Below are 18,758 nucleotides of genomic sequence, written 5' to 3' on the forward strand. Positions count from 1 at the left end.
GACCCGCGGTCCCAACCGGGCTTCGTGGCCCGCACCGAGTGCCCCACAGACGGTCCCGCGCGCCTGATGTTGCAGGCCGTCAACTCGTCCCGCCACAGAGCCGTCGAGTCGTCCGTGTCCTGTCAGATAAACGCCTGCGTCATCCAGCGCGTGAGGATCAACACGGACCAGAGGGGCGCCCCCGTGCGCCTGAGCATGAAGGCGGAGGCCACCATCAACGCCTCGGTGCAGCTGGACTGCCCGGCCGCGCTTGCCATCTCCCAGTACTGGCAGGTGTTCTCAGTACCCGCCGTGGGCCACGCGCCCGACTGGACGCAGCCCTTGGATCTGCCCCAGCTCGAGATCAGGAAGAGCCCCTTGTTCATTCACATCCCCAGCAATTCGTTACAGTGGGGAGTGTATGTGTTTAATTTCACGGTGTCCATCACCACAAGGAACCCCAAGATGCCCGAGGTGAAAGACTCGGACGCCGTCTATGTCTGGATTGTCAGGAGTTCCCTGCAGGCGGTGATGCTTGGCGATGTCAACATAACAGCTAATTTCGCAGAGCAGCTGATTCTGGACGGGTCCACATCCTCGGACCCAGATGCGGACAGCCCGTTACAGGGACTCCAATTCTTTTGGTACTGTACCTCAGATCCCAGAAACTACCGTGGGGATCGAATAATCCTGGGGAGCAAGGAAGTCTGTCACCCTGAGCAAGCCAATCTGAAGTGGCCCTGGGCCACGGGCCCTGTACTGACACTTTTGCCAGAAACACTTAAAGGCGACCACGTGTATTTCTTCAGAATGGTGATTCAGAAGGACTCTAGGACAGCTTTTTCTGATAAGAGGGTCCACGTGCTCCAAGGACCAAAAGCCATAGCCCACATCACATGTATCGAAAATTGTGAGAGAACCTTCATTGTCTCTGATAGATTTTCTTTGTTCCTAAATTGCACAAATTGTGCAAGCCGTGATTTCTATACATGGTCAATTTTGTCTTTTTCAGGTGGTGAGATGCTATTTGATTGGATGGGGGAAACTGTAACAGGAAGGAACGGTGCTTATCTGTCTATAAAAGCTTTTGCTTTTCAGCATTTTTTGGAAGCTGAGTTTTCAATTTCTCTACATCTAGCAAGTTGGAGTGGAGCTACCTCAGTCTTCAGGCATTCCTTTATTATTAACCATGGCCCTCAAATCGGAGAATGCAAAATTAATCCAGCTAAAGGAATTGCACTTATTACTAAATTTGTTGTACAGTGTAGTAATTTTAGGGATAAGCACGTCCCTCTTACATATAAAATAATTGTTTCTGATTTACACAGTGCTGGTGAAATAAGTTCAGTAAAAGAGAACACCCTGGGGACCATCCTGTACTTGGGGCCTCAGTCCACATCACCCCCTTCCTTTCTCCCTGTTGGTATGGTGGCTAATCAATATGCCTTGAAGATATATGTCCAAGTCTATGACTCTCTAGGAGCTTTTTCTCAGGTGACTTTGCATGCCACTGCACAAGCTCCCACTGACAAAAATTCATCAAAGACTGTGTTGAATCAGTTACTCAGTTTCACCATGGGACCAAGTTCATTGCTGTCTACTTTGATTCAAAAGCAGGATTTTTTACCTGCAGGTCACTTACTGTATATAGTAGCTTCCATTTTGAATAACATGAAAACTGAATTACCTCTCCAAAATGACAGAGTCAATCTCCGAAAACACCTCATCAATCAGTCTTTCCTTCTTCCTGTAAGCACTTTGGTGGAAATTGGCCAGGTAGTCATGACTATTACCAAATTAACCCAGAAACCCTCTGAATTCACTTGGGATGCTCAGAAACGTGCCACCATGAGGATATGGCAAGCAAATCAAGCCCTACAAGAGTATCAACAAAAAGATAAACGCTTTCGATCTGAACAAATAGAAATCGTGAGCACTGGAACATTAATTAGTTTGTCTAATATTCTTAAAATGACTTCTCCTCACCAGGTGGTTAAAGATCCTTTCTATGTAATAGAATCTTTATCAGACACAATACTGACTAATAAAGTGCCAGGGAACAAAACCACCTCAATGAGAACCCCCAATTTCAACATGTATGTCAAGAAAGTTGAAAAGTGGGGTGTTACCCAGGTCTTTGGAAATGAGAAACACTGCAGAAATTGTTTTTATCCAACACTCAATGCGAGCAGTGTTCCTGGTCTGTCTGCAAATGCTCCCATTTCCACAATGTTTTGTGATTTCACAAATGACCCCTTTCCTTGGTTAAATGATCAGGAAAACACTTTGGTACAGGTGTTTGGATTCAGAATGACAGGAGCTGCAGATAATGGTAGTGTGCTAGAGATTACACCTGATGTAGCGGAAGTGTACCTCATCAGGAAAAACTTGACCTTTGCAGCTTTTAATCTCACAGTGGGACCCAACGGAGATGTTGATGGGTCCTCAAAGAAGACGACAGGTGGGTTTAGCTTTCAAGTGGACAGCAGAGTGCTTAGGGAGGTGCTGGTCCACATAGTGACAGAAGTGATGGTGCTGTTCACGGTGTTGGTGTACACAGGCAGTCAGATCACTCCCACAGCACTGGTCGCCACCTTCCTAGTGCCTCATGACATCCCTCCAGTTGCCAGCCAGAGCGCCCTGTTTGACCCGGCCTGCACAGTGAAGAAGGCCCGTATAGTCTGTCTCCCCGTGTCCCTGCTGCAACTCATAGCTCAGCACAGCCACTCTCCCCACTGTACTGTATCCATAGTTCTGCAGGCACCTCGTTTTGTCATGAAGCCTAATGACAAGCTAGTGAGAATTTCTATTTTCAGCATCCAGTGCTTGGACATGTATGGGATCCAGAGTGAATGGAGAGAGGGTTACTGCGTTCTTGGTGAGAAGACCAGCTGGCATGACGTGCACTGCATCTGCAAGAACATAGTGAGGGCCAGACGACAGCTGGGCACAGTCGGACTCACCAACATTCACCTGCATACCCACTATGTGATGGCCAAGGTGATTGTGATCCCTAATCCTGTGGATCTACGGTTAAATATCATCAAGAGCCTTCACCAAAACCCTGTGACTCTCTTCACTGTGCTTTCCATTATTCTCTTATACGTGATCCTAGCTTTCTGGGCCTTATACAGGGATGAAATTGACCAGCATCTTCGGGGGCATGTGATAGTTCTACCAGATAATGATCCTTATGATAATTTATGCTACTTGGTGACTATTTTTACAGGAAGTCGTTGGGGGTCTGGGACCAGGGCCAATGTCTTTGTGCAACTTAGAGGAACTGTGAGTACCAGTGATGTGCATTGTTTAAGCCATCCACATTTTACAACTCTCTACCGAGGTAGCATCAACACTTTCCTCCTAACGACAAAAAGTGACTTGGGGGACATCCATTCCATCCGTGTGTGGCACAACAACGAGGGTCATTCGCCTAGCTGGTATTTAAGTAGAATCAAAGTGGAAAATCTGTTTAGCAGGCACATTTGGCTGTTCATATGCCAGAAATGGCTTTCTATTGATACCACTTTGGACAGAACATTTCACGTTACCCATCCAGATGAGCCTCTGACTAGAAAAGACTTTTTCTTTATAGATGTGAGTAGTAATCTCCAGAAAAACCACATGTGGTTCTCTATTTTTGCTAGTGTTGTTGCTAAAACATTCAATAGGCTCCAGAGATTGTCCTGTTGTTTAGCAATGTTGCTAAGCTCTCTTCTTTGTAACATTATGTTCTTTAATCTAAATAGACAAGAACAAACTGAGTCAAGAGACAGGAGGTACATGAGATCAATGATGATAGGAATTGAAAGTGTCTTAATTACAATCCCTGTGCAATTATTAATAACTTTTTTGTTCACCTATTCCCAGAGGAAACCTCAAGCGGATCTAGAGGAGGTATCTCCTCAAAATCATCCTCTAATGTCAGAAGCAAGTGAGCACTGGGAAGAATGCTTAAGAAAATGGCATGCTTATGAAACTGCTGAGGCACACCCCAGGGAGGTTGCAAAACCTGCATCTAAAGGAAAGCCCAGGCTTCCAAAGCCTGCTCCTAAGGCAACCTCCAGACCCAAGCACAGGCATAGGAAAGCACAAATCAAGACCCCAGAGACCCCCAGGCCAAATACAAATTCCAGTAACAACACAGAAGACAATCAGGATGTCCACTCCAAAGAGCATCCTTCCCAACAGGATCTCCAGCAGCTTAAGAAAAAACCCTGGATCATTCTGCCTTGGTGGTGTGTTTATGTTGCATGGTTTTTGGTTTTTGCTACTTCTAGCATATCCTCATTCTTCATCGTATTTTATGGACTGACTTACGGCTACGACAAGTCAATAGAATGGCTCTTTGCATCTTTTTGTTCATTCTGTCAGTCAGTTTTTCTGGTGCAGCCATCTAAAATTATACTCTTGTCAGGCTTCAGAACAAATAAACCCAAGTATTGCAAAAACCTTTCGTGGTCAACCAAGTATAAATATACTGAGATCAGGTTGGATGGAATGAGAATGCATCCAGAAGAAATGCAGAGGATACATGACCAGATTGTCCGAATCCGAGGCACGAGGATGTACCAACCCCTTACAGAAGATGAAATCAGAATATTCAAAAGAAAGAAGAGGATCAAGAGAAGAGCACTCCTGTTTCTGAGTTACATTCTAACTCACTTTATCTTTCTAGCCCTTCTGTTGATCCTTATCGTCCTACTACGTCACATTGACAGCTTTTACTATAACCAGTTTATTCGTGATCGGTTCTCTATGGATCTTGCTAATGTGACTAAGCTAGAAGACATCTATAGATGGCTAAACAGCGTGCTGTTGCCTTTGTTACACAATGACCTGAATCCAACATTTCTTCCTGAAAGCTCATCTAAAATCCTTGGCCTTCCATTGATGAGGCAAGTGAGAGCAAAATCTAGTGAAAAAATGTGCCTACCTGCCGAAAAGTTTGTGCAAAACAGCATCAGAAGAGAAATTCATTGTCATCCCAAATATGGCATTGACCCAGAAGACACAAAAAACTATTCTGGCTTTTGGAATGAAGCTGATAAGCAGGCTATAGATGAGAGTACCAATGGATTTACTTATAAGCCTCAAGGAAAGCAATGGTTGTATTATTCCTATGGACTACTACACACCTATGGATCTGGAGGATATGCACTCTATTTTTTTCCAAAACAGCAGCAGTTTAATTCCACACTGAGGCTCAAAGAACTTCAAGAAAGCAATTGGCTGGATGAGAAGACATGGGCTGTGGTTTTGGAATTAACGACTTTTAATCCAGATGTAAATCTGTTCTGTAGCATTTCAGTCATATTTGAGGTCTCTCAGTTAGGAGTTGTCAACACAAGCATATCTCTGCACTCTTTTTCACTTGCTGATTTTGACAGAAAAACTTCAGCAGAAATCTACTTGTATGTGGCCATTCTCATTTTTTTCTTGGCCTACGTTGTGGATGAGGGTTATATCATTATGCAAGAAAGAGCTTCCTATGTGAGAAGTGTGTATAATTTGCTCAACTTTGCTTTAAAATGCGTATTTACTGTGTTGATTGTGCTCTTTCTCAGGAAACATTTCCTGGCCACTGGCATAATTCAGTTTTACTTGTCGAACCCTGAAGACTTCATTCCCTTTCATGCAGTTTCTCAGGTAGATCACTTCATGAGGATAATTTTGGGTTTCCTGTTATTTCTGACAATTTTGAAGACCCTCAGGTATTCCAGATTCTTCTACGATGTGCGCCTGGCTCAGAGGGCCATCCAGGCTGCCCTCCCTGGCATCTGCCACATGGCATTTGTTGTGTCCGTGTATTTCTTTGTATATATGGCTTTTGGTTACCTGGTGTTTGGTCAGCATGAATGGAACTACAGTAACTTGATTCATTCCACTCAGACAGTATTTTCCTATTGTGTCTCAGCTTTCCAGAACACTGAATTTTCCAATAACAGGATTCTGGGGGTCCTGTTCCTCTCATCTTTCATGCTGGTGATGATCTGTGTCTTGATCAACTTATTTCAGGCTGTAATTCTGTCTGCATACGAGGAAATGAAGCAGCCTGTGTATGAGGAGCCATCAGATGAAGTGGAAGCAATGACCTACTTGTGCCGTACGCTGAGAACCATGTTCAGCTTTTGGACCTCACGATCTAAGGCCAAAGATGAGCCTGAGTTCTTTATTGACATGCTGTATGGGCAGCCAGAGAAGAACAGCCACCGTTATCTAGGGCTGAAGACCAGAAACATCAACGGGAAGAAAATGGTTTACCTTGTTGTTTGATGGATGATGGTTTCATGAGTCACAAGCAAGTGTTCCCCAAACACTTGCTGAGTGTGGGATTAAGGGGATTAGGGAGTGTCAGTGGCTTAGTCATGCTTTCTACTCATGTCCTTCACAAGGCGCATCCCCTACATTTGGAAGAATCCCCAATCTTGGCCTCTGCTCTTGGGAATGTAAAAGTTGGTGTGGTATAGCATCTGGGGAGACAGCAGGATCACAGTGTGCGATTCCTGGACTGATTTCCTTTTAGAGGGGAGTTATATGACTCCCTGTACAGGGGCAACCCTGTTTCTTTGGTGCCTGCAATGTAGAGAAGGCAGAGCCACTGGTTTTGAGAACCAGATCTGAGAGAGGGACCTGGCCAGGGTGGAGCATTGTCTGGGTGTTTCTGTGCTTGACCCACGCTGGAAGCCGGTGGCCTGTTGCTCCTGACAGAGCCCCAAACTCCTTGGCCTTGCTGGGAGGCCCCTTTGTAGATCAGGGCTGCCGAGCCTCCCCTCCTCTTGGTCCATCTGGGCTTAGGGCCTCGTGGGGAGTTCCAGGACTTGCTTCATGCTTGGGAATGCAGAAGTGCTGCTTCTCATTTATTCTTAAAGCTACTGGTAGTTAAAGTAAAATTCAGTAACATTTTCTGACCAAGACACGTGTTTTGTTAAACAACAAAAAGGTGTATATGGGTTCATATTGAAATATGTCTATATGTTGAATATAGCAACATATGCATCTAGGATTTGGGCATTTGGTTATTTATGGTGTGCTGGACTATTTAGGAATAAGGAAAATGTGGTTTATCACTTCAGGGAAATGAGGGCCGGTAGCTGTACTATTTTCACTCAGAAGCATGTTCATTTATGTAGATGCCACTTTAAGCTTTATCAGAATTAAATGTGAGATTTCTTCTTTGAGCCTTGCAGTGATTTCTGTGTGAGGGGCATATACACATACAGCTCCTGCCCTCAAAGTGGAGGCCTAGAAAAGGGGGACAACCAAATGAGATGGGTGGCTGCTTTGTACCCACTTCGGTGTCCCTGTCATCTTCAGCTGCACTGAAATGGCCATACCACACTAGGCCCCTGCAGACACACATAGACTCCTTTCGTCGTTTTCTTCGAGGGGACGCCTAGACCTGGGCAGAATGTAGTTCTGTCTCACTTGTTGCCAGGTGGGAAGATGAAAAGGTCTCATGATTCACCCAAGGCCTCACACAGTTAAAAAGGGTCAGGTCACATGGTGGCTGGGCGCAGTGGCTCACACCTGTAATCCTAGCACTTTGGGAGGCTGAGGTGGGTGGATCACTTGAGGTCAGGAGTTCAAGACTAGCCTGGCCAACATGGCGAAACCCCGTATCTACTAAAAATACAAATATTAGCCAGGCATGGTGGTGGGCACCTGTAGTCCCAGGTACTCAAGAGACTGAGGTAGGAGAATCACCTGAACCCAGGTGGCAGAGGCTGCAGTGAGCCGAGATCTCACCACTGCACTCCAGCCTGGGCAACAGAGCAAGACTCTATCTCAAAAGAAGCAACAAAAAAGGAGGTAAGATGGGGATTTTCTAACTTCCCTGGTGGGGAGGCCATGGGAGTGGCCTGGCCCACACTGGCCCGCTGCTTCCGACTGGGGCACATGTTCTTGAGATAGTGCCACTCTTAACCACCTGACTTCTGAATGGATTGAGAAAAAGGGTCAGCAGGTGTCCACATGATTACTTTTTACTGATAGAGGCTGGTTGCAGTCGGGTCAAATGCACTTGCCCACTGAACTACAGAATGAGGGAGCTCGAGACCCAGTTGCAGGCAAGCTGCAGAGGCCTGCCCTTCAAGGCAGCAGTGACTGCTGGCAGGAGGGCAAGGCAGAGACACATGCTGTCTGTGGGTGGGCCTTCCCAGGCCTTCTCCTCCAGTTTGGTAATCCGCTGAAGTCCCTGCCCCTTCTCAGGGGCTGAGCGGGATCAGGGTAGGCTAGTTGGCCTCCCTTCCCAGGAAGAAAGCACCAGGGGTGGAGAAAGGTTTCCCACCAACACAGCCTGAGCTGTGCAGTGGGAGAATGAGTTACTAATGAGTCAGGAGGGCCACAGTTGTAACCACAGGGGCCACATGGGCAGAGGCCGTAGGGAGTCACTGGAGACCCAGGAACAACCACTGGAGGTGGTTTGAGTGACAACCAGGGACAGCTGCTGTGGGACCTGCCAAATGAGACAAGAATCTCAATTTCTTGGTGAAAGTGAGAGAACCAACAGTCACAGGACTCTTTCCAGGCATGTTGGGAAAGAGAGTACGAGGGGTTTTCTTCTAACCTGATAAGAGTTATGACAGGTATTTATAAAGTTTAGAAACAAGGAGATGCCAATTATACCATTATCAGGAGGACAAGGTATCAAGTAACAAATAAAAATTCAGGTTTCTTTTGAAGGCCATTTTCACAGGACATAGCAACAATTTGTGTGTGCTGGGGAAGTGGGAAGTGTCCTTGTTTTTGTTTTTTTTTTCCTTTTTTTCGTTTTTTGAGACAGAGTCTTGCTTTGTTGCCCAGGCTGGAGTGCAGTGACTTGATCTCAGCTCACTGCAATCTCTGCCTCCTGGGTTCAAGCAATTCTGCCTCAGACTCTCAAGTAGCTGGGACTACAGGTGCACACCACCATGCTCAGCTAATTTTTGTATTTTTTTTTTTTAGTAGAGATGGGGTTTCGCCATGTTGGCCAGGCTGGTCTCAAAATCCTGACCTCAGGTGATCCACTTGCCTCGGCCTCCCAGTGCTGGGATTACAGCGTAAGCCACTGCGCCCGGCCCATAGCAACAATTTCTAAAGGAGTCTTTTTTTTTTCTTTTTCTTTTGAGATGGAGTCTTGCTCTGTTGCCCGGGCTGGAAGATCTGAGCTCACTGCAACCTCTGCCCACCGGGTTCAAGCAATTCTGGTGCCTCAGTCTCCCGAGTAGGTGGGACTACAAGCATGCCCCCACCAACGCCTGGCTAATTTTTGTATGTTTTTTTAGTAGAGATGGGGTTTCACCATGTTGGCCAGACTGGTCTCAAACTCCTGGCCTCAAGTGATCTGCTTGCCTTGACCTCCCCAAGTGCTGGGATTACAGGCGTGAGCCACCGCACCCAGCCTAAAGGAGTCTTAATTAAGACTCTTGTTCTCATTATACTTCCAGGGATAGGGTAGGACTATTCCAGAATCATTGGCTATAGTCATGAATACCCTCCCACTCTCTGTTGCACGGAACAAGAAGATGGATATTCCTGTTCTCAATTTAGCCCCTTATTAAATACTTAAGAGTAGTTGAACAAGTTTTATATGCAGAGAAAGCTCCATTGCTGTAGCTACAGAGAAGGGGATATATGCCCTTCATCTATCTCAACACTTACTGTTAATTATGAAGACTTTGCATTTTTAAGGCCTGCTTCTGGAATTTCATTAGTTAGCACTAAAAACAAAATGCAAGCCTTTAGACCATGGTACTGGCAGAAAGGGAGAATAGAACAAATAGAATGATATTTAGTGAAGTGGGGTACATAAGAAGTTATTCTTCCACAGTACCCCCTTTTGCTGCTATTAGCAATATTTTAGCTCTAGATTTCATCTGCATTCAATTCCTTCTGATTTTCAGATTTTCTTTCACAGTCTTCACCTAAATACACAATGTACAATATTTGATATTGTGATAATCTTTTAAGATTACATCCATACAACATTTTATAAGTATTGCCACAACATATATGCATTTTTCCCAGTGAGCCCACCCCTAGCATCTGTGGGGCTTAAGGCAGGACTACAAATCTCTGTATGTCCAAATATTTAAAAGCTTACAAACCGTTACATAAAACATTTATATCCACTTACCTGAACAAATAAATACACCTTCATAAAACAGAATTCAAAATTATGTGTAAAACTATGGTTTTAATATAGCTGAAAATTGGCAAAATATTAAAGATAGCTAATGTTTATTGTATACCTCTGGGTATTCTGTTGATGGGCCGCTAATGCTTGGATGGGTAATAAATACATACATAATCCACAAATTATGTTATTTCTTTCATAAATATTTTTCTTGTCTTCATTTCAGAAGAATGACTAATGAAGATTTTCACGCAATTGCCTTTTTTTGACAGTAGTGCCAAATTAGACAACCTTTCCTGAGTCAGTATACTTTCAGATAGTTTTTAGTTATTTCAACTGGGAGAAACTTGACTTTGCTGAGAGCGGTAAGGAATTATGAATAAGATTCTTAAAGCTGTATATGCAGAAATGAACCATGACTATTGATATCTTGTTTAAACACTGTAGAAAGGGCGCATTTGAAAAATTATCAGGATTGCAGAAAATATTACACAATATTTTCATTATATAAAATAATGTTATTATTTCACCATTATCATCGTTTCTTACATTTAGATCCATATAGGATTTCTTACGTTTTTCTTTTATGTTGCTGGGGTATTATAAAGAAAACTGAAAACTGTGGTAGGTTACTCACTTTGTTTGAATCTCTCTCTTCAGTAGAATTTATACCTTGATCTACCATGGCCGGAAAATAGTCTCTATAGAAGTTAGTTTCAGAATCATTCGTACATAAATCTTTTTCTTCGCACTCCAGCAAATGCTTCTAGTTCTGATTTTCTTACATTGTACTTGAATGTCATTTTAGTGCTTATTTCATATGCAGTTACTTTTGGGAAACCATTTTCTCCTAAAACTTAATGCAATATTTTAAATCCTTTTGGATTCTTTAAAGTTTTTTCTAATTGTAATAACTGGACAGCTCAAATACAAAATTAACTATTTTCTGCCAGAGACCACGATTTGCTCTTTGAATGTTGCCTATTATTTCACTTAACTCTTCCAATGCATCTAATGTTAACCTAACATAAGTCAAATTGCTTTAACGGCACTTATGGGGTTACCATCATTGTATCTGAGGGTAGTCACAGGTCAGATTCAAAATGCTTCAAGATGTTCCATCTTTAGACACCTCTAGAAACAAAAACAAAAACAACCCGGTATGTCATCTTTGAAACGATCTAACGAATCGAATGCCATTGCACTAAGCAGAGTGGAGGTCATCGAAATCCAGCTGCTTGCTAATTGCTTGCCAATTCCTGGGGCCGCTCTTGCCCAGGTCTAAGAGTGGTTCTGGTTTCCATTACTGCTAAAATGCCTTCTACATCCTTACTTCGCAATTCGCCAAAGGAGCAAGTCCCAGACCCCAGCCTGCTGCAACTTGGCAACATTCCTACAAATGTGGCTTGACAAGACAAGCGTAAATTCTGGTCTCTCAGGAACAGAGACGAAGCACCCCTCGGCATAGGGAAAGGTCACAGAGGGCCCTGTAACGCAACAGCACGTGAGAGGCTGCGGGCTGCTGGCACAGGCAGACCTCCCGCGTGGAGCAAAACCCTCAAATCTTTGGGGGAAGGAGGGCGGCCACCCTGTCGTCCCCAAAGCACAGGTGAAGGCCAGCTGCGGCTGGGGCGAGGGACTCCAGCTGGGAGGACTGGCGCTCACAGGCAAACCCAGACCAGTTTCAGAGTCCGGGCCCCTGACCCCAGGGAAAGGTGCCTCTCACACACCGGAGGCTCCAGGAGTAGGGCGGTCATTTTGGGTCTAGGGCACGGTGTGTCAGAAGCCACGGGCGGGAACAGAGGCAAGCAGGTGTGCCTGGGGGCGAGGGGCAGCAGAGAGGCCCGGGAGGCTAAAGGAGAACGCGGCGCAGACCCGAGGGGCGCCGCAGGCCACGTGGGCTTTGGAGGAGTAAGGACAGGTCCTGAGACCCCCGTTTGCCCGACACATCCCCTGCTGCGTACTGGGGCAGACGTCCCTCTGGGATAGACGGGCAGTCTAGCCCGCAGCGCCGGAGAGCGGGTGGGAGACTGGAGGCGCCCTCGCGCCCGTCAGCTATCCGGGGGCCTCGCGCCGGCGACCTCGACCCTGTCGAACCCGGTGGAACACTCAGAAGCTGAGCGCCTCGCAGCGCCCTCCCGCAGCGCACGGCCAGACGGGACGCCCCTCAGCACGGAGCCCAACCCCGCAGACGGCCTCGAAGCTTAGAGCCGAAAACCGCGCAGTGGACCGCCCTACCAGAAAAGCAAGGCGGAGGCGGAAAACCACCTCGGCGTCCTGCCTTCCGCTCCGCGCCTGCGCCTGCGTCTACGACTGCACCGGGGTTGGTCGGGCCGCCGTGGGGCGGGGCCGCGCAGGCGCGTTGGACGTGAAGCCGTGCGACGCTGGCCGCGGTGAGTTCGAGGAGGCGGCCTGGCGGGGCGAGCGAGCTGTGGGTCCGCCCTACGCTGCTTCAGGGCGCCTCCCGGTCGCCGGGACTGAGTTCCGCGCCGGCGTGGCCTGCTGGGTTCCAAGCGCCAGGGGTCGGCTCTGCAGCTCTCAGCTTTGGGGACGGGACCGAGGAGCGGGGTGTGTGCCTCACGGAACTGTCCCCCCGACCTCAGGCAGCGCTGGGGCGAGAGAGGGCACGCGGAGGCTCGCGGGGACCCACCAGCAACCCCCGGACCAGTTCAGCAGTCCCTGCTCACAGGCGCCGCCCTCAGGAGCCTCGGCCGGGGCTTAGGACTCCCCGGTGTGCAGAAGAGAAGCGGGATCAGGTTCACGCACACCCGCGACGGGATCATAACTTCTGTTTTGTTTTGTTTTGAGACAGCTCTGTCGCCCGGGCTGGAATGCAGTGGCGCGATCTCGGCTCACCGCAGCCGAGAAGGAGTTTCGCTCTGTAGTCCAACTGGAGTTCAGTGGCACAATCTCTGCTCACTGTAACTTTCGCCTCCTGGGTTCAAGTGATTCCCCTGCCTCAGCTTCCTAAGTAGCTGGGATTGCAGGCGCCCACCACTATGCTCGGTTAATTTTTGTACTTTTAGTAGAGATGGGGTTTCACCATTTTGGCCAGGTTGATCTCGAACTCCTGACCTTAGGTAATCCGCCCGCCTCTGCCTCCCAGAGTGCTGGGATTACAGGCATGAACAACTGCGCCTGGGCAGATTGTAATTTTTAAAGTCATTGGTAACCCATGCTTCCTGGAGTTGCATCTGGGGTTACCCAGCGGGGAATCCCATTGCACTTGATGTGCCTTTATACACCACGCTCAGTTCAGGCGAGGGGAGTTCACAGCCAAGAGCTAGGGGCCAGCTGATAATGTCGTACTTGATTCCATAGTCAAAGAAGGAGCTGGGTAATCAGCAAAATCGTAACTTTTGATGAACCCATGAGATGGCAGCCATTTAGCTAGAAGTCTAAGGAAAGAGAGGCTACATAGACCCAACCATGAGCATGAGAAGGGGGTTCCATACAAGCAGATAAGAAAACAGTTTTAATGAAATGCTGTATACCACGTGTGGACTAGTGTGAGGGCATAGAGCAGCTGGGAGCAGCAGAAACAGGAGAGTCCGCACCGACTCTGGCCTCTTCTCCACCAGCGCTCACTGGGGGCTTGTGGTTAAGAATGGGGCCGAGCGGGAGACCAGAAAGCTTTTACTGCGGTGCAGACCCGGAGGAAGCGATGACTGCTCTGGCTGGATACTGTCTGGATCCTTCTCTCTAGTAGTACAAAAACCTTAAACCACTGGAATATGGACAGCAAATCCTGTCACTCTGGGCACCGGTGAAAACCTGTTTCAGCTGGGGATAGAGAAAAGGGTACGGTGGGGAGGCAGGAAACTGTCCTAGGACTGTATCATTAGGGTCTTCATAGCTGGGAAAGGGGCAGGATTTCTGAGAAAGCCTGTGACCCAGGGACACCCCATCTCTTAATCTTGCAGATGGTGTCCCATGCAGAGTGCCGGCCTCTGGGAGTGTTTGAGTGTGAACTCTGTGCCTTGACAGCTCCGTACAGCTATGTGGGACAGAAGCCCCCCAACACCCAGTCGATGGTGTGAGTCCATGCCTTTTGGGCCAGAGCCAGGGAGGCCTGTGCCCAGTGCTGGTTGGTGGGTGCTGCGCCTAGGTCTGAAAACTGGCTCGGGTGTGGAGCTTTAGGCCCCAGCCTGGCTAGGCTCTGGATGCTTCCGGTGTAATCTCTGGAGGCCTGGGCAAGGCTTGGGGTCTGACTCTTCCAGAACCTTCCTCCACACCTAGCCCAGAGTCCAACACCTGCTCTAGCTGTGGGGGAGCAGCTCAGCAGCTGGGGGACCTATGGTGGCCTCCCACTTTAGGGCTGTACCCTTGCCGTGACACTTTCTTAATGGGAGGCGTTTCTCCCTTGCAGACTGGACTACAGCCAGTGGGTCCAGGGGCTTATCTCTTGACCTCCAGCTTGTCCTTCATCAAATGCCACTTTGTTGGAAAGCCGGCTGGTGTGTTACTCACATGGGGTGCAGTGGGGCGGCGGGGAGCATGACTTTTTCCTTCTGGCTGTGGTCCCTCTGCTGACCAGGAGCCTGAGTGTCATCATGTCACCCTGTGGTCTCATTCTGATGTGTAGCGTGAGGCCAGCTGGCTTCCAGGGGCTGTGAGGGTGTGGCTTGGGATGTAGGGAGGCCTGGGGTATTCAAATGGTGGCCTTGTGCCCCCACCCTGGTGAATCAGTCAGGGTCTGGGGACCCATGTTGCAGCAGCCCTGCTTTGGCTGAGAACAAGGGGTTCTCTCTACCATGGCTGTTACAGAGGTGAGAACAGGTTCAATTTCAATGCCAGTGTGGCCCCCAATTGCTGATCCTTTCTGTCACTGCCCTGCAACACGGGTGGCCTAGTCTCCTGCCCTGATGAGCCCACGCAGGTGTACAGGCCCTGCGGAGGTCCAGGCTGCTGCTGCCCAGCCATAGCTTGTGGCCGATTTTCCGACAGCAGAGATTTGGGCTGTTCTGACGCTGGCATCACTCTCCTGCAGCCTCCTGGAGGAAAGCTATGTCATGAAGGATCCCTTCACCTCCCACAAGGACAGATTCCTGGTCCTCGGCTCGCGCTGCAGTTTGTGCAGCAGGCTGGTGTGTGTGGGCCCGGTGGGTAAGCAGCGTGGGCTGGGGCCGCCTGTCCTTGCTGTGGTTATCCTGGAGCTCTCACTGGGTAGGGAGGACTGGGAGGGAGGGACCAGTTGGTTCACCCCATTTTAGATGGGGCCCCCCAGCTGATGAAAGGGAGAGGTGAGAGGGCAAGCTAGGGTCAGTTAGAGGGTCTCAGCCTGGTGTAGGAATGGAAGTAGGTTCTTGGTGGCTCTGCACCTACCCCAGTGGCCCCTCGGGGTTCCTCCCCTTCCCACCAACCGTACAGACAGTCCTTGTGCTCCCTCTCACCAGGATGGTGACTGACTTTCTAGATGTTCTTGGAGGGATCTCCCAGGAGAAGGGACTGTCCTTTCTTGAGCACTTGTTGTGTGCCAGGTCCTGTGCTTGGGACCTGTTTTCCTGCAGAGGCTTCAGGACCTGCCCCTAACTGAGTCAGGTCTTGCCCCTAACTTAGTCAGGTAAAGCAGTATTATATTCCACCCATTTTATAGATGAGGGAACTGAGCTTCAGAGAGGCTGGGTGGGCCAGGTTCACCTGGGTAGCTGAAAACCCAAGGACGGATGGAAATGGAGCAGTGTGGCTTTTCCAGCGTGACCAGTGTACTCAGAGTGACCCTGGAGTCTGAGAAGTCCCTGAGCCACAGGGCGACACGCACAAAGGGGAGCTGTATCAACAGCCAGGGGGACGAGATGGGCCAGGGTGGGAGGAACCTCCGCAGTGTGGCATGGGAGTATCTGAGGCTTATGGAGGAGCTGGCAGTCCAGGAGAAGCTGGGAAAGGAAGACTGCAGAGGTGTGTGGGCCAGGTGAGGAGGTGGAGGTCTTGAATGCAACACCTTGGCCTTGGGCTGCTCTTCGTGAGCAGCGGGGTGGCAGAGGTGGGGGGCCCACGCAGGTACCACGAGTTTGCAGCTTTCTTTGTTAAAACAGTAAGTTGTTAGTGAGCGATCTACATGGCTAAGGGTCTTTTCTAAGAACTGCAGGAGGGCAGCCTTATGTTTGCTAGCACACTAAGCTTTAAGAACAGACAGACACCAAAAATAAGAGTGGCCTAAGTAAAGCAGATAGTTATTTACTTATTTTCTCCCATGTAAGAGTCCAGAACTGGTGGCCTCGGCTGGAAGGGCACCCCTGTTGTCTTCAGCAGAGTCTCCATTTGGGTCCCCGGTGGCTGTGGCAGCTCCCACCATTGTATCTGCATCCCAGGCAGCGGGAAGAGATGTGAGAGCACAGTCCATTCCTTCAAAGGGCATGAGCAGGAGGTGGCACACACAGTTGCTGACACGCCTGAGCAGCCTGACTCACATGCCCAGTTACAGAGGGGGCTGGGGAATGTCATCCTTAGCCATGTGCTGTGCACCGTGATAAATCTCGGGAGTTCTAGCATGTAAGAGAGAGGAGAGAGGACATGGCTGGACAGTTCTGGCCTCCTGCCCAGACTAGCTGGCTCGTCCATGGCCTCTTTGGTCTGTGGGGCTGTCCTTCCTGTCCCCTGCCGCTCCCAGCACCAGGTGGCCACTGTTCCTGCTGTGATAGCTGGGAGGGGAGGACTCTGGGATTTTCTGGGCATGGCCTGTGCTCCAGCTTTCCATTATTATCACTGCCCCGTGATGGAGCAGAGCAGGCCCCAGAGCCTTTCTGTCTCATCCCAGCTGTTCCCACCCAGGGTAGCCCAGGCCTGCATTGCTTTTCCCCTGGACATCCTGCCAGGCCCTCAGGCCTGGCTCTCCCTCTTGCTGGTCTAGCTCTGGCCACCTGCCCACACTGTGCATGCTGGAGCCCCAGCCCAGCCCCCCAAGTGTGGGCTAGACCCTGGGAGGAGCTGCGCCGTGTTCCCAGGATACTCAGTCTCCATCCTTGTCTCCTTCTTTCAGGAGTGCAGCTTATTCTACTCCAAGAGATTCTGCCTCCCTTGTGTCCAGGAGAACATCAGTGCTTTTCCTCAGGAAATTCGGCAAGACTTGGAGAAAAGGAAAGCTCCATCAAAGAGGACCCCCAGCCAGCCCGGTTCTCGGACGTGAGTGCAGCCGGGGCTGGGTCATCGGGCAGCACCCTGCACAGAGCTCCTGGGCCAGCTTGCGCCGGGGATGCTGCTGAGCTGGGAGCTGCCATGCCTGGCCTTGTCTCTGGACCACTGGGAGCAGCACTGCAGCCCAGGGGAGCTGGAGTCCAGTTTAGAGCAGCCACAGGCCCAGGGAGCTGTAGCAAGAGGGTAGTCCAAAGGCTGATGCCAGACAAGACACAGCCAGGAACCTGGCCAGGTGTCCCCACATGCCCCTCAGGGCCCAGGCCTGAATGAGTGCTGCTCAGATGTGACTGAGAAGGATGACCTCCTTCAGTGGGGCAGCTCCTAAGAGGCCACGTGCAGGTACATGTCAGGGGAGATGCCACACTGTATCAGGGCCATGATGCATGGTAGGTGGCTGCAGTGGTCTCTCTAAGGAAAATCACTGACAGCAGCTGCCTTCTGGAGCTAGTCTGGAGGGTCTAGAGGGGGATAGAATTTTTACTTCATATCCTTAATGTGATGCTTGGAAAATGTTTTTAACCTTGACCATGTATTATGGTTATAATTAAAAACCCAAATAACCAGCTCATGTATGGAAAGGAATCTCCCACTGAAACGTTTGGATACCCGACATTCTCCCTGGGCACTTGACCCGGCAATGGTTGGGGTCTCCTGGGAAGCCGAGTGCTGGCTTCTAGCCTTTCCAGTTCCCTCAGGCTCTGGCTTCAGCTCTGGCCCCTCCATACTGTCTTCCCCGACCCCAAGTCAGGAATGCCGTGGGCTTCCTGCCCTCACCCCACACCTCAAGACCATCCCGCTGCCTGCCTGTCTGCTTGCCCCCTGCCATCTCAGACTCAGTCCTGGGTGCCTGCGAAGTCTGACCCCATTGCCTGCCAGGGGTTCCTGCAGCACCCCCTCCTCCAGGCTCCTCATCTTGAAGCTTCCAGGGTAGCAGCTGGTGGGACATTGATCTGTGAGCTCTGGAATGTCTGCTTAGAGTTCTGAGAGGCAGGCACTGCTCTGTCTTTGTAACTACTCAAGGCCAACTGTCACATGAAGGAATGAATAAAGCGTTTTTACTGACTTGTACACTGATGGATTTTAAGATGCCCACTGCTTTAAAAGTTCCTGTTGTATGTGACTTCAGACAAAAGGATGTCGTGTTCTGGAGCCACATTGTACTCAATCCTTTCTGTACGCTGAAGGACACAAAGGGATTCTGCAGGTGGAGGCAGCCTCCATGAGGGGCGCAGGGCCTGTTCTGGCGGAGGGCGGACCCCACAGCTGAGGACTTGGTTCTTTTAGACCAAACAGTCCATCTCGCAGCATCACTCAAAACTCACCAAAAAATTTTAAAAAATAGTTTATTTTTTAAAACCATTAAGGCAAAACTGTACCCTGAAATTAACTCTGTACATTCATCAGTCTTACAGTAGGACATCCCAAACACAGAAGTTCCCATATATTCAGGATATAAATCAATACATGTGGTCAGTTCAGTCTCCTAATAGGAAAATGAAGACCCAAGATTTTTTTAAAAATTAAGGTT

The 18,758-nt window shown here is 49.1% G+C and overlaps 2 protein-coding genes across 6 annotated transcripts; both read left to right on the forward strand.

Annotated features, from left to right (window-relative positions):
• Positions 1-7,160, forward strand: PKDREJ (polycystin (PKD) family receptor for egg jelly; the record flags this gene model as incomplete). The annotated part of the gene is made up of 1 exon (XM_011934793.1): positions 1-7,160. A coding segment is annotated over one exon (6,255 nt), but the record flags the coding sequence as incomplete, so codon positions are not given.
• A 5,280-nt stretch (positions 7,161-12,440) lies between these two features.
• CDPF1 (cysteine-rich, DPF motif domain containing 1) lies at positions 12,441-18,297 on the forward strand. 5 transcript variants are annotated; one of them, XM_011934756.1, is made up of 4 exons: positions 12,442-12,489; positions 14,020-14,132; positions 15,087-15,198; positions 17,076-18,297. In XM_011934756.1, exons 2-4 carry the CDS (start codon positions 14,020-14,022, stop codon positions 17,220-17,222), a joined length of 372 nt encoding a protein of 123 aa, XP_011790146.1. In that variant the 5' UTR covers positions 12,442-12,489; the 3' UTR covers positions 17,223-18,297. The 5 variants fall into 5 exon arrangements, with proteins under 5 accessions (XP_011790145.1, XP_011790146.1, XP_011790147.1 ...); XM_011934757.1 differs by lacking the exon at positions 12,442-12,489 and adding an exon at positions 12,520-12,852; XM_011934755.1 differs by lacking the exon at positions 14,020-14,132 and having other exon boundaries at positions 12,441-12,489; positions 15,087-15,202.
• Positions 18,298-18,758: the final 461 nt, after the last annotated feature.

This window comes from Colobus angolensis, unplaced genomic scaffold, assembly GCF_000951035.1.
Source record: "Colobus angolensis palliatus isolate OR3802 unplaced genomic scaffold, Cang.pa_1.0 Scaffold138, whole genome shotgun sequence".
Classification (NCBI taxonomy): domain Eukaryota; kingdom Metazoa; phylum Chordata; class Mammalia; order Primates; family Cercopithecidae; genus Colobus; species Colobus angolensis.